This window comes from Cibotium barometz, chromosome 61, assembly GCF_041138505.1.
Source record: "Cibotium barometz isolate CiBa-2024 chromosome 61, ASM4113850v1, whole genome shotgun sequence".
Classification (NCBI taxonomy): Eukaryota; Viridiplantae; Streptophyta; class Polypodiopsida; order Cyatheales; family Cibotiaceae; genus Cibotium; species Cibotium barometz.
The window spans coordinates 21,472,415-21,487,927 of record NC_141106.1 but is presented as its reverse complement, the minus strand read 5'-3'; the positions used below and the strand labels follow the sequence as shown (position 1 = coordinate 21,487,927).

The 15,513-nt window shown below is 42.4% G+C and overlaps 1 protein-coding gene across 2 annotated transcripts; it reads right to left on the bottom strand.

Moving 5' to 3' along the window:
- Positions 1 to 5,409: 5,409 nt before the first annotated feature.
- Positions 5,410 to 15,085, bottom strand: LOC147604660 (glutamate receptor 3.5-like). Of its 2 annotated transcripts, XM_086794807.1 has the most exons (7): positions 14,693 to 15,085; positions 14,257 to 14,468; positions 7,980 to 9,355; positions 7,471 to 7,754; positions 6,903 to 6,934; positions 6,404 to 6,810; positions 5,410 to 5,881 (listed from the first exon to the last, which is right to left on the bottom strand). In XM_086794807.1, exons 3-7 carry the CDS (start codon positions 9,342 to 9,344, stop codon positions 5,570 to 5,572), a joined length of 2,400 nt encoding a protein of 799 aa, XP_086650933.1. In that variant the 5' UTR covers positions 9,345 to 9,355; positions 14,257 to 14,468; positions 14,693 to 15,085; the 3' UTR covers positions 5,410 to 5,569. The 2 variants fall into 2 exon arrangements, with proteins under 2 accessions (XP_086650933.1, XP_086650934.1); XM_086794808.1 differs by lacking the exon at positions 14,693 to 15,085 and having other exon boundaries at positions 14,257 to 14,524.
- Positions 15,086 to 15,513: the final 428 nt, after the last annotated feature.

Sequence of the window (15,513 nt, the reverse complement as noted above, 5' to 3'; positions counted from 1 at the left end):
CGACACAAAGACGGACAAAGTCTACGCCCGCATCCACTGCTCTAGGGATAGATGACTTGTTCTCTACTGCATGATCATCACCCGACCAGCAGTGAAGGAGAAGGTACAAAAGAAAGAGCCACTACCGTAGGGAATGTAAAGGCGAGCAACACCACCAGCCACCAAAAGACATAGAAAGCCGTAGGACACAGGAGCTAGTCCGCGTAGCTTTGACTCATGCATGGTCGTAGAAAGCTTTCATCGCTATTAGTATGAACTTCCGTCCGGCATACGTAGCACCACCACTCACCACCTTCTCCTACGCATCAAGAAACATGTGTAGTGGCCTGTGTCGGGGTAGCACTGCAGCCAAGATGAGGAGAGTGTTCTAGCAGTGGTGGTGGAGTGCAATGTCAGAAGAGGTGGCGATTACGACCATCGTGCGGCTCTCAAAAGGCAGTGGTGATGTGGTGATTCTGGCCATCGTGGCAGCTCTCAGAAAGCGGTGGTGATGTGGCGATTCTGGCCATCGTGGTAGCTCTCAGAAAGTAGTGGTGATGTGGCGAAGCTCAGAAGGCAATAGTAGTGGAGCGCAACAAGGAAGTAGCGCTGTTCTTGGAGAGCTTTCCAGAGCAATAAGGCTGGTTTCATGCGCATTTCTGGGCCCCAATGGCCACACCATCAAATGTTTATGTCTAATGACATTCTGCTATAATGCACTTAGTGCAAGATCAAAGGTGCTCCATACTTTGTATAATTCCCCATTCAAGGTGACATTGGCAAAGGGCACTAATCAGAATTTTTGGAAATCCAAGGTTTTAAAATATATTGTGGTAGACCTAGGCTTTGGGACAATGAGGCAAAAAGTGCGCCAAGGCAGCTCCACCCACTAGGGTGACAGACTTGAGTTTGTGAACCTTTGGGACTCTAGAGGAATTGTATATATTTATGCTGAGAATGTGCATCCAAATTTGAGAGTTTCGGGCTGTTATACATCATTAATGAAGCACAAACTTGAGTGGAGATGGCTAGAGGAAAGTTAGAGGGAAAGGTGGGATCAATAAAATGAAGGGAATAAGGGGGGTAATCAAAGTGGGTAACTACAGGGTAAAGGTGGCAGTAGAGGAGAGAGAGAGAGAGAGAGATTGTGAGCTAAAGTATACGAGGTCAAAAGCCATGGGTGGTATCCAGGCAGTGCGCATGGAGTGGAGGAGGGGCCAGAGGGTGTGAACATGGGTTGGGTAGCGGCAAAAGCTTTGAATAAAAGAGGCGACTAGGCAAGGCGAGGCTGTTAATTTGTGGACTTCCCAGTGGAAGAGATGTTGGGCCATGACGGGAGTTCAGGAGGATCTGACACAGCAAGGGAGGCGTGAGCTAATGCTGGAGAATTTTGGCGAGAGTGGACTCCAATGGGGAGGTCCATGGAAGGTCCTTAGCTAGGACTGCAACACGGTTGTGTTGGTAATCCTCTCTTGCTCATCACTGTAAAGAGAAATCTCAGCAAACAGCTCTTAGTGTTAGCAAATTTAAAATAACTTCAATTTCTTCTTCCCCAGAAATCTTGGAGGTGCTGTTGTTTCTGCTGCTGTTGCGGGTGGGCCTGGGGTATTCGAGGGAGCATGTTGGGGTTGCCTTGGAAAGCGAGAGTGAGAGAGAGAGAGAGAGAGAGAGAGAGAGAGAGAGAGAGAGAGAGAGACTCTTAGAGAGACCCATTGTTTTATGTAGATAAAAGTAGGAGCACTTGATTCAGAGGGAGAAGAAATTGAATAGGTATTTTAAGGCAATGGGCTAGCAAGAAATGGAGATCAGTTGATCCCTACTTTAATCAAACGCAATAGACGCTCACTAAGAGCAAGAATGTGGCATATATATATATATATATATATATATATATATATATATATATATATATATATATATATATATATATATAGAGAGAGAGAGAGAGAGAGAGAGAGAAGCCCTCTCCTCCTCCAAATTTTCTTTTTTTGCAAGTGCTATACAAATATATATATATATATATATATATATATATATATGGCTAAGGTTTTATATATTCTAATATATGCTTTGGGTTTCGTGGGTTCTACACATGGCAACAAACAATCAACCTGGAGATTCAAAGAAGGGAAGAAAGAGGCTATGGAGGCAGAAGGAGCGGTTGTATTGAAGCGAGATCTTAGAGTTCATCTTCAGCAAGGGGAAACAAATTCATTATGAGATTGCTAAATAGAAGCTAATGAAGGAATTAATATTTTTGTTGGCAATGTGTTGGTGTTAATGTTTGCCAAATGCATTGTAGTCGCAAGCTTGACAAGTAGTTGAGGAGCTCCTTTCTATGGTGAATAGGGCCAAGGTGAGCAAGCACTAAATCTATACAGGATTAACCACAACCCCACCTCCCTCCACGTGGGCAAAGGAGGTGGGGCTAATTCAAAATAACCACTCCTCCTACAAGCCAGCCTGAGGAGGAGCCAAATCTCACATCTTCCAATGCAATCTATACAAGATTAACCACAACCCCACCTCCCTCCATGTGGGCAAAGAAGGTGGGGCTAATTCAAAATAACCACTGCAATCCAGCAGCCTGAGGAGGAGCCAAATCTCACATCTTCCAATGCAATTTTGAATTTCACATCTTTCTCATGAAATCTCACATCTCACATGAAATCTTTGTATACATGCTTACATACCTATAGATACACACACTTATATATATTATGTATGTATGTGTATCTATAGGTATGTAAGCATGTATATATAAATAGATTTATATGTATGTCGACGCACACACATGTATGTTCATGCACACACACACACACACAACACACAGACACAAGCACATGATACGTGCACACACACTCGCATGCATGGACACACATGCAACATATGGAGATATGCACACTTGCACACATACTCAAGCTTGCACATACACACACAAACATATATATTATGTGCATGTGTAAGAGAGAATATACATACACACACACTTATATATATTATGTATGTATGTGTATCTATAGGTATGTAAGCATATATATATATAAATAGATTTATATGTATATCGACGCACACACATGTATGTTCATGCATACACACACACACACACACATAACACACACACACAAGCACATGATACGTGCACACACGCATACAACCACACATACACACACTCGCACACATGGACACACATGCAACATATAGGGATATGCACACTTGCACACATACTCAAGCTTGCACATACACACATGTGTATACATGCACACAAGCACATAAATACACTCACATACACAAGTACATGTGCACACACATGGACATGCACACACTCACACACACACACATATGCACCTGCACGTGCACACACATAGATGTACACACGAGTATATTCACATGCTCACACACGTACATGCAGACACTCGCTATGGATACACATATATAAAAACATACACACCATGTACACACACACACATAACAAATACACATTAACACATACACACAATCAAGACACTTGCACAACACATGCACGCGTGAAGACATTACACAATCATACATACGTGTGTATGTGCACACACAATCACATACATATGTATGCAAAAGAGAAGACAAAAGACATTGTATATAAGATACACTTATTTAAGAGTGAACACACCCTATCATGCATCCCCACATGTTAAAATTTAATATTAATTAAAAATATATGTGTATATGTGTTTATTTATTTTATAAATGTACATGTATATATAGGTATACGTCTCTGAATTGGCTATCACTATGACATATGCTTCATACTTTAGTGAGCGTGTTATTCTTGCTCCAATAAACAGTCAAGTGAATATTGTGAATAAGACAACTTTGGATGAAATGCCTGGTGAGCCTAAGTAATATTTCAGTGCAGATTCAATTCTTGAAAATGATGAAAAATCATTCCTATATTCCATAGAATTTTTGAACACAATCGACCTTCGGGGCAGATATCCACCTCACTGCTTGGTTTTAAAGTTAGAAGCTCCTGTTATTTTGCTTCGTAACTTGGATCCAAGACGTGGACTCTGTAATGGTACACGGATGATATGTAAGACCTTTCACTCTAAAGTCTTGGAGACTGAAATCATCACTGGTACTAAAGTTGGTGAAAGAGTATTTCTTCCACGGATTACCTTTATATGTAGCGAGGCCCAACTACCATTCACCATGAGGCGGAGACAGTTTCCCGTGCGGCTGGCATTTGGCATGTCAATAAACAAATCACAAGGCCAAACCCTAAATGTCTTGGAGTTGTATTTGGTGACTCCAGTGTTTACTCATGGGCAATTGTATGTCGCGTTGTCATGAGCACGGTCTCCTCATGCTGTGAAGGTGTTACTTGAGGATAACGCTAATGTGGAGTGTTCATTTGATGATCTTCAAAGTTATACACCTACAACAAACAATATTGTTTATAAGTTGATCTTGATGACTTCAGAGTGACAAGTCAGGTTTCTTATTTAAGTTCTGTAATTTGATTAATTTTGTTGTGATTTCTTTTTTTATGCATATTTGTCCATGATAAAAGTACCTATTTTTATTGTTTATGTTTTGACAGACATCTTTAAGATTACCTTTACATTGGACATGCCTTTGTCGAGGATAGTAGGTAAGTTATTCTCTATATTTACATAACTTTTCTTGATTACAAAGTATGGAGCATGACATTCTATACTGATGTCTATCTGTACAGAGCCACCGCTATAGTCAGCTCCTATTACTGCAGGTCACGTAGCAGAGATTATGATTGATGCTTATAAGGATGGGTAAGTATAAGTATAATTGTTAGACATTGTATAAATATTTTTTGAACCTATATATAAATAATTGTATAACCTATTTGTTATGCTTTGATTTTAGGATATTCCATGACATTGATACGTTTATGGTAAGAGTTGTCGACAAAGGCATCGAGATGTACGGGATCGGTGTTCCTGATAAGGAGTGGGGTGTCTATTTGTTTTGGAGAGAGATGGACAGATGCTTTGCATCATTTGAGGAGTATTCAGTACCCGATGACTGGTTGTTTCTTACATCCATCATGACCATTGGTATTCGTTATAGATTTTATACTAGAGCTCCTCATGTACCATCCACTTGATGTTCTATTGTACGAGATAATTTTGATTATGTTTTTCTATTATAAGATTTTATTTATCGATGTGTCGTTATGTGCAGACCCTTTTGAGACTTGAAAAAAAGTGCAAATGACAACAAAAATTTTGAAAAATTATATAGATACTTGTGTACATTTTAATTCCATACATAATTATTTCCATTAAAAGCATTTCAACAAGTTACAATTTGCCGACAAACTTTTCAAGGAATACTCGAAAGTGTTTCCTTTGTAAGGTAGAATTACCTTTATAGTTAATGAAAGCCTTAAAGCATCAACAGATAAGAGTCTTGTAGCTTTGCTCATTTTTTATTTAAAAATTTTCTTTTAATGAATGATGTTTTTTTTAGGTGAGTTCTAGGTATCTGAGTTTGGACTTATAGGCAACATTGTATGAATCAAACCTTGTACAAACCTCCCTATCCTTTGCATATGAAGTATTAGTGTTGCTTAATCCCCTCTCCTCCTCCTCCCACCAAATTCAGTAGATTGCTTGATTTGCTCCCAGCATTGCAGCAGCCAATACTCCTTCACAACATAAATCACACCACACACTACTGATACTACCCCCATGATGAGAAAGAGGACCCAGAAGCTCCTGATACCTAGCTGGTTTGACTGCACTTGAACACTGGTACCTGCCTCCTCACAAGTCTTCCCCTTGAACCAGTAATCCCGTAGTTGTGCTAGCTCTCCTGTCTGAGACATTTGTAATATTGCTTCCGACAAGTCCTCTATGATCTCTGACTCTCGAGGGAATGCCTGCTCCATGACAAAAATTCAAATAGTCATAGTAAAAAATTTGTTTCAATGGAAGCAAAACAAAGATCATAATCTTACATCGAATATTAATAAAATTAAGGCAAAAGTGTAACACAACGCATACATATGCACCCATACATGCCCACAAGGCAGCCACCACCTTAATAGAGATGCCTTGATCTGCTGAATTTTGTAAGCCTCAATATATATAAGCATAGCATGCATCCATATATGTTGCCTTCATTCAGCTAAGTTTTGTATGCCTCAATACATATGCATGGCATGCATCCATACATGTCAACTACTTTAATAGAGATGCCTAATTTTGTTAAAAGTGGAAAGGCAGGATCCACAACTGCCCCTGTCATCAGGGGGCCATACAGGCAGCCTGTCAGCTTGCCCCTACCCATCGCACAGGCGGGGAACGTCCAGGGAGCAGGTGTATCCAGCCTAATCTTTACCACATGTCCATTGATTGTGGGAGGAAAAAAGAAAACAGCAAGCTGAGCATTTGCAACTTACAAATCCCCATCCACTCTTTGTGAATTCTTGCCCTGCGATCCCATAACTATCACAATTAGATGCCAGGAACATCTCCACATAAGGAAGCTCATCCACTATTGCTGCAACACCCCCTCCATTCGGCCCCATGTCCAATGCCCTTTTATACTCATCCTGAGAGACCAAATCCTTCAGTCTCTCTGGGTTTACATGAAGATCAATGAGATATTTTCTCACAAATGATCCTGTTTGATAACCGATGGGTAGATTTGTTCGAAGCAAGCTGTCCAGTCCTTGAATGTTGGGTGTGAGCTGCTCAACTGTCAGAATTGCTGTGAGACTGGCTGTGTAGCTGGAATTCACTATCAGTACAACAAATAGCCATAAAAGCAGAACAATGCGGCCAAGAAAGCTGCGCACGCCCTCTCCTGTGTAAAAGAGAAGCTTGATTAGTGCAGCTTGAAACACATCTTTTGGAAATGAAAAAGGCCCAACATGGGACAGTTTTTGAGGGGTTTACTATGAGCTGAGAACAACGTTGCAAAGACAAACCTGCACAAGAGAGTTGCCAAAGCTGAATTAAAATTCATTCGCAATTGCAAAGAAAGAAAACTACGTTAACAGCAAGATCTTGTGAATGATTATTCAAATACAAGTGAATAATAGGGGAGCTTAAATGAGCTGATTTTTTATGACCATTATATAAACTGAAGTTTTTAATCCCAATGGAAAGGTTTGTGGGTGCACACACACAGGGCCATGGGTGGGTACATGATTGCAGGGGTGTGAGGGTTGCATGCATGTGAGGGTGAATGGATGCAAAGTGTTGCCCCTGGATTGAACATCTGGTAGAGATTGGATTAAATGTACAACTAGGTTCATTTGGAATTATGCCCTTCACCCCCTTGACACTCCAAAACATGTGAGCATGCACCTGCATAATCGTAGGCGGGTGCTTGTGGGGACGTGTGTGCATGCCAGGTTCGCCCTGAAAAGAATCTTGATTTCATCTCTGCTAGAAATTGGGAAATTCCCAAACACGTGCATGTGTGTGTGTGTGTGTGTGTGTTTGACGGTTTTCAACTTACGACAGCACGACGACGACTTGGTCTCCTGGACGCTCTTGTTGGAATTCTTCATTCACTCGGTGCTCTAGGATCCAGATGACAAAACCAGTGAGCAAAGTGAATCCAAATATTGTACCCCACATGGTAGCTGTGAATGGGCGGAGAAAGGCCCATCGGTTATTGCCTTGCTTGTCTTTTCGTGCTACTAATACCACTAGCCCAGACTCAATGTATGGTTGAGTGAAATCCACCAATTTCAGGCGCTCAGCCGTGATGGTTATGTCTCCAACAGCAGCATCCAATTCCTGGTGACATCATGACATTAAACAAGATAAGGAGAGAGAGAGAGAGAGAGAGAGAAGATGAATCTTTACAAATGGCCACATGTAATATATCTTCTATTACGAAAAAAAAAAAAAGAGAAGAATCTTTTAATATCATAGCCAAGCCAGCGAGACTACCCTTTTACTGAGGCAGGCTAATACACACTGATTTTGTGTTTAAAAACAATGCTTGGAAATGACCCTTACCTGGTTAGCCACGCTCTTGATCAGATTATCATACTCTGGATTGGTTTTCCCAGTAATATTACTGGACATAACATAATACTGGAACGGCACTGCATATCTAAGATGGCTCACAGCAGCCTCAAAGACCTTAATGCAGAACCCATCAAATTTAGTAACATTATTTATATCAGTGACTTGGCTTACAAGCTCAGTATAGCCTGCCTTTTTAGGCACTCCAATCTTCAAAGGTTCACCATTTCTGGGGAGTACCCAACCTCGTGGTGTGTCGGTGGTCCCCCCTGGCCAGACTATGGCCAATTTAGTTGAATTGCTGTCTGTTGTGTTTGGAGTCGTGGTGAGATTACTAGAGAGCAGAGGAGGCGAAGCCAAAAGACTGGTTCCATTTGCCCAGTAGGCTACCACGAGTGGGCTTTTTCCCACCATGTTAATGTACTCAAAAACTGCATCCTTGATATCTCCTGCTTCATCAAACTGTATAAGACCAGATGTGCCAGAGAATATTGTTTCCAACACATTCTCTCTCAGTACAGACCCACCTTGCAGAATCTTCAAGTGTTCAAGATCGGATGCTCCACCAGAATTGACAGGTAATTTGGGAGCTTCCGTAAAGGTTAAGTTATGCCCTTGTGCTAAATGTAGAGAAATCGCATGAGCAATTGTATATATGGCATCATAAGCATATAACCCATACGCGTTAAGATGGCTTGAGTTTAAGCTTTGCATGTTTGTAGAGTCCTTCTCCTGCCACTGGGCTAAAAGGCTATGCAATTGTGAAGAAGGAGAAATGTATTTGCGTGTTCCAAGTAAACCTTGAAACGACTGTGTGACTAGTGGGTCAAGATTAGGCCTCATCAACTCATTAGCTACTAAATCTGTGACAATCCAAACATACCCAATCTCTACCATACGTAGATAAAAGGCTTCGTAGAGGATTTGAAAGCCCAACTCTTGCTGAGTGTGTAGTACAAACACTCTGCTCTGGGAATTTCCGAGGCGGGTGAGCTCTGCACGGATGCCTATTGCATCAATGCCTGGGTAGAGGGCTGCTCTCTCCACTATTCTGCTCCCTTTCTTCTGCAGTGAAAAGCTTAGTGCTGATGCTCCATTAGCTCCATAGTCGTCATCGGTGTGGATCAAGGTTACCTCTTTCCAGTCGAAGCTTGCAATGAGAGCTGCCACCGCCTCCATCTGCATTGTGTCACTGGGTGCAAGGCGGAGGAAGTAAGAGTACTGCTTCTCTGACAAACTCGGGTCTGTTGCTCCGAATGATAAGATGGGAACCTGAGTAGCCATCCCAATGTGTGCAACAAAATGTGAAACCAATGATGATTGAGGGCCAACAATAGCCACCACCTCTTTCTTCATCAGCTCCACAGCTGCATGCAACAAGAAATATATCAGGTCATAGGAAGAGCTCATGGTTGGCAAGCATGTAACTCACTTCTATAAAACCAGCGTTAAATCCCCCTGAGTTGACACCATACAAGAAATGGCACAAACGGAAGCTCAAGGCATAAACACACCTTACCAACAATCTAGGATGAGCAAGATGCCTCATACAGGTAAAAAGCATTTTCTAGTCAAAGGAACATGTTTTGACATTTCTTAACCGGCAAAATTGTGTACACATCCACTAGGTCTTTAATTATCTCCTCCTTTTCAATTCTCTCATTTTTCCCCTTCCCTTTTTCTGCTACATGTTTTGCCTTCTGCTGCAATTTTCCCTTGTTTATCCTCCTTTCCTCCCAAACCTACAAATTCTTTTTCCTCCCATATTCTACTCTCTGTGGCATAACCACATCTTGAAAGGCTGCCACACAAAGAGTTCATCCAGCACAGCTACTAGTAGTCAAGTCACTTGAAATGCTTCAGCCAGACTCTCTTACACCCGATGCTCATGTTACTGTATATTGGTCAATATACTACAGACATGACATCCAATGATCGAAGCTGCCTAAGATGAAAATTCTGGTAGAATGTGCAGTGGAAGAAGGGAAAGTGGAAACACATGAGAGAGTGAGAGAGAGAGATGGAGAGAAAACACAAGTGAGAACCTGCTCTCAATATCATCACCAAAAGGAATACAGGTCCCAAGCAAGAGGGGAGAACCTTGTATGTGAGGGACTGCAACTAGACAAGCTAGGCAAGCAATGCAAGCAGTGAAATATGAGGGAGGCATGCCGGCTATATATACTCCTACATGTAGGCAGCTGACTGGAGCAAAAAGTATCCCCATGACTGGGAAAAATACTCAGGACCATAAATGGGGAATAAATATGGGTAAAATATAAGTGAGGGGTGACCAGCCCCTCAAACTAACATGGTCAGCCCTAGAGGCTAAAATAGGACACCAAATAGGAAGCCAGCAAGTAGGGGATGATGTCTAACACCCCCTCTCAACACCGGATGCTGAGCGAACTCCAAGAAGCCAAAGACGCCGTCCTCGATCAAAGATGAAAGACTGCAGAAACAGGTACCAAGAAAGCTCCACAAGCAATCTCCTCACAAAAGCAACATAACAAGCTGCCAGGTACACCGCTCCTCTGGAAGAAAACAACCATATAGGTTGCGACGTGATGCTCCAAAAAAATGGTTCCAAACCCAAGTGTAAGACACTCCCCGAAGTCGAACGTCGTGTATCCAGCCTGGAGAAGGTATAAAAAACCTCATAACCAACCAAGATCAGATCCTGTAGATAATCAATCCTGGGAGAAGCAAACTGCTCCTCACTGGAACCCTCAAAAGAAATAAAGTCAATCCGCTCCAGCTCTGTACCAAGAGTAGCCAAATGCTGTTCAAAAGCATCCTCTGAAAAGGTCAGCATCGCAAGATGTAAAGACTCTGTAGAAAAGATGGGGTCCATCTGCTCAAACTCAGTACCATGAGTTGCCCCAATGCTATACATAAGTACACGCCACTGAGGTGGACATCGCAAGATGAAAGGACTCCACATCCCCCTCTGAAAAAAGATATGGTCGGACTGATATAAGCCCAACCTGATTCTAATCCAAATCCAAAAAACTCTGGAAGTACCACTGTGCCCTAGGCACGGTTAGCAACCACGGATCCAAAGCATCCCACTGGGTCCAAAAAACCATCCTCCAAAACAACAAGCCTGCAGAACTGACAGGGGGAGGGGCATCCTCAGAAGCATCACAAAGAGATGTAGAGATAGACTCCTCACAATGAGGAAGGGAAGCAGGAATATAAACTGCAGTGGTAACAAAGTCCTCAAAAGTATCACCGATAGTAGAAGACTGTTTCAGAAGTAGAACCAGATCCCAAGAATCAGCAACAAATAAAGGATCCATGTGAAAGGATCACACCGCAAGGACAAAACACCCTCTTTGTTCTGCAAATATTGCACAGAACACAAGCTCGGACAAAATAAACTCTGCTCAAGATCTCTGAAAAGATCACTGCTCTCCTCCAAAAAATTGTAAACTACTGTAACAGAAGAAAGTCTCCACAGATACAAAACAGCTCCCAAAACTGATCCTCAAGTGAAGTAGCTGGAGATAGGCCCCCTCTGAGTGTAGAAACTCCTGTGGGAAGCAAAACGCAGCCAAAACACTGCTATCCAGCAAAAAATAGCACTCCACCGCCAACAGAAGGCACGGAACATGTAGAAACCGGGAAACCGTGTAGGCCAAGAACAAAAACAAGTATAGATGCTCCAAAAATCAGCAAAATGCTGACTGAAATCTGAAATTCAAAATCCTCCTCAAGTACCAAATTGTCTCCAAAGCCACAATCCAAACAAGAAACCCCCTCTGCAAGTGATTTGTGTCCACTGGAGAAGAAAACGCAACCAAACAAGGAGCTACAAACCTGAAAATTCAGGTCAACCAGCGTCCACACCTCCTATGAGGAGAAACGCTCAAGAGAAGGTACCTTCGGGTCCAACAAAAGAAGCCCAAGTGAAGGTAGAGCTACCAGCAAGATGGGTTCAGAAAAACGCAGCAACCATGGCTGCAAATCTGAAAACGCAAAGGTGTAAAAGGGGCTATAGAATAGGCTGAATATGGAAACGCTAAAGCCTCAGATCAAGAACTGCTGCAGAGAACAATCGAGAGGGGGGGGGGGTGGTTGGAGGGATGGCCAAGATAACCAGAAAGGACAGGCAAAAGGGAGCCCAAAGGAGCTCCAAGATCAGGGCTAGGGAAAGCAAGCCCAAACAGGCCACAAACGCAGCCTGTTTGGGACAACTATGTTGCTGTCTAGACCTGAAAAAAATACGCCTGAGAACCCTGGAAGGTGCTGCCAAGAAGGACAGGTATGCTGTCCAAAAAAAATGCCCTGTTAGGCTGCCTAAAGGCTGAAAACTGACGCCTTGAAGAGGAGGAACTGCAGCCCACTGAAAGAGGGATGAATCAGCCCTTGAAAATCTGAAACGCAAGCTTCATCTGGTGAAAAAACGCAGATCTGTCCATGGGTAGAAAAACGCAGATATGAAGTGGTAGAGGAGGGAGCATCCAACGCTAACAATCACCGGTGCTCTCATACCATGATAGAATGTGCAGCGGAAGAAGGCAGGGGAGAGAGTGAGAGAGAGAGATGGAGAGAAAACAAAGGTGAGAACCTGCATCACCAAAAGGAATACATGTCCCGAGCAAGAGGGGAGAACCTTGTGTGTGAGGGACTGCAGCTAGACAAGCTAGGCAAGCAATGCACGCAGTGAAATATGAGGGAGGCATGCCGGCTATATATACTCCTACATGTACGCAGCCGATTGGAGCAAAAAGTACCTCCACGATTGGGAAAAATACCCAGGACCATAAATGGGGAATAAATATGGGTAAAATATAAGTGAGGGGTGACCAGCCCCTCAAACTAACATGGTTAGCCCTAGTGGCTAAAATAGGACACCAAATAGGAAGCCAACAAGTAGGGGATGATGTCTAACAAATTCTACCACGAGAATGCTATTAAATCCTTTTGGTGAAGGGTTCAACTTGAATCTTGCATGATTGTCTGATTTGTGGGAAGGCACAACTAAGGACCTCTCTCTACTCTTGGGAATACTGACGTTTTTTATCTTGGCGATTTTTCATTCTGACGAGACTGTGAATCCTGGAGATGACGGCTAGACTGGTCATGTTCTACACGGTCCTCAGCACCTCACACAAAAAACACGCCACACTCCTCCAGAGTCTCACGTGGTCGTGTTGTGAACGAGGCAGTATATGGAACAGCCCAACCAGCATTTGAATCTTTTAGAGGCACCCCTCTTGCTGTTGTGCTTGCTTACAATTTCGACTTGTTGCCAGATCAATAGAACAATCTTTAAGCAATGGAGAAACACACACTTAAACAACTTAACTCACTGGACACACACAACTGGAAAGGATTTTCTTCTTCTACTTCACTTGTAATGGAAACCTCTCAAGGCTGGTACCATGATTGTCCAGATTTTAGTAAGGGACAATGCATGGTTGTTTTCAAAGAACAGTCTGTGTGACCTTCCCAAATTCTGTCATTTCCCCCCTTGCCCCCACTGGGGCCTTCTGCATGGGGACAAAGAAGCTCCTCAAACCAAAGGTTCTCCAACTAAATGCACGCTTTGTTCCGTGAGCAACATGACACACAAGGACACAATATGCAAGGAATCTCAAAGAAGGTGGAATGACAGTACTCTTGTGCCAGCGCATATTCGGCTATTTCATCCAATGCCCGTATTGTCAGAAGGTGAAGGCACCCTGCATTGTAAAAGACACCAAATCTGCTTCTGCTTTTTGAGAATCTAGAGTTCCCTTCTAAGCGGTCCACACAATGGGTTTGCCACAAATTTGTCACCCAATGCCTCACCATGGTGACAGAATTAGCAAGTTTACTACATTGACTCCTTGTAAAAGCAATGTAACAACTGGAGACACAGCCTATGCCCTATGGTACCCCATTGCAAGATTGCCCAAAAGCATTGTACCAGACATTTTCTAAGGGCACTTTTCAAATGATTTGGGACAAAGTTGAGTATTTCCAATGTCTTTTACCCCCAGTCAAATGGACAAACAAAGTTTTATTTGAAGAAAATCCTATTGAAGGAGAATGTATGCAACATAACCGAATGAGTATCATTCACTGGAATGCTGCCATGTATATCTCAAACAAAAAAACAAAAAACCAAAGGAAAAAAACCTACAGGGAAATCAAGCTGCAGGAGTAGCCTGATTATACCTCCATATGAATCTTTTAAGCATGCCTGCATGCATATATAGATACATACCATACATACAAATGTGCTTAAACAAAGGAGCCAATAGGAAGAGAAAGTTACCTGAAGCTGCCCCTTGTAATGGGCTACAGCCAGTATCAAAAATTTCCAACTCAATCTGGGTTCCATTCAGCAAGTCTTCTGCCTTGTTCACATTCTGGACTGCAAGCTGGAGTGTCTGCAGAGCAACTTTGCCTATTGTGGAGTTGAAGGCAAGCAGAGCTCCAATCTTCACTCTGGCTAGATTTGAAGTAAAACTGGAGGTGCCTGAAGAGCTAAACAAACAACAGCAGGTAGCTATGGTGAGCAGCAACCTTGAAATGCAATGCAGCATTGTTTTGATAGTATTGGACTTAAATAGATAAATTTGCATGTGGGTGGTGATGGAATTGGGGAAAAAAACAAACAATACGCATGTGGGTGTTGATTGAAAATGGAAGCCATTGCAGATGGTGGCCAAGAACAAATAGACACAAACACACACTGTAGCTGCACCTACTTTTACTTTTTTTCAGCTTCACTCAAGCTTGACAGTCTGCTTCATGATGCCACCAAATACATGCTTCGATGGAAACCTCTGTCTATTTCTTTTTATCATGGGTGTCGGCGTGCTAACAGCCAGAAAACTACACATAGACAGTGCATCGAAAACTGGACATTGAGCGACAAGATGCATGCGCTCGCTTGCTGGAGAGAGCCACGCTCGATACTGTAGTGGAAAGAGGGTCGAGACTCGAGAGAGAGAAAGAGAGAGAGAGAGCGAGCGAGATAAAGGGGCTTTCGGAGGATCAAAATTTATTTAATGCTGAATAATATAGGAGGAAAAATTATATTAACAGACACCCAGTGTCAACGTTGATACAAACCTTTGAGATGAAAAAACAAAAACTATATTAACCCACCCTAAGGTTCAACGTTGATAGAAACCTTTGAGATGAGAAAATAAAAATCTTACACGCTTTGTTAAAACAATTAACCCCAACAAAAAAGGGTTTGGTGGTCCATTTGGAGAAGGCACTTCTAAGTGCCTAGCTAACTTGAAAAATACTGAAGTTAAAGTTAATTTTGTGTACCTAAAGTTAAAGTTAACGTTGTGCCCCTTAATATACTTAAAGTTAAAGTTAGTTTCGTGAACCTAAAGTTGAAGTTGAAGTTAATTTTGCATACCTAAAAATACTAAAGTTAAAAGTTAAACTCTATACAAGAATGTTACATGCACTCCATATCACACACCTCCTAGTAAGGAGGGCTCCACGACTGCCCATACCAAACTGCCCCCCCTTCCACACTAGATCCAGTCACATCCGTGCATTGGAAAAA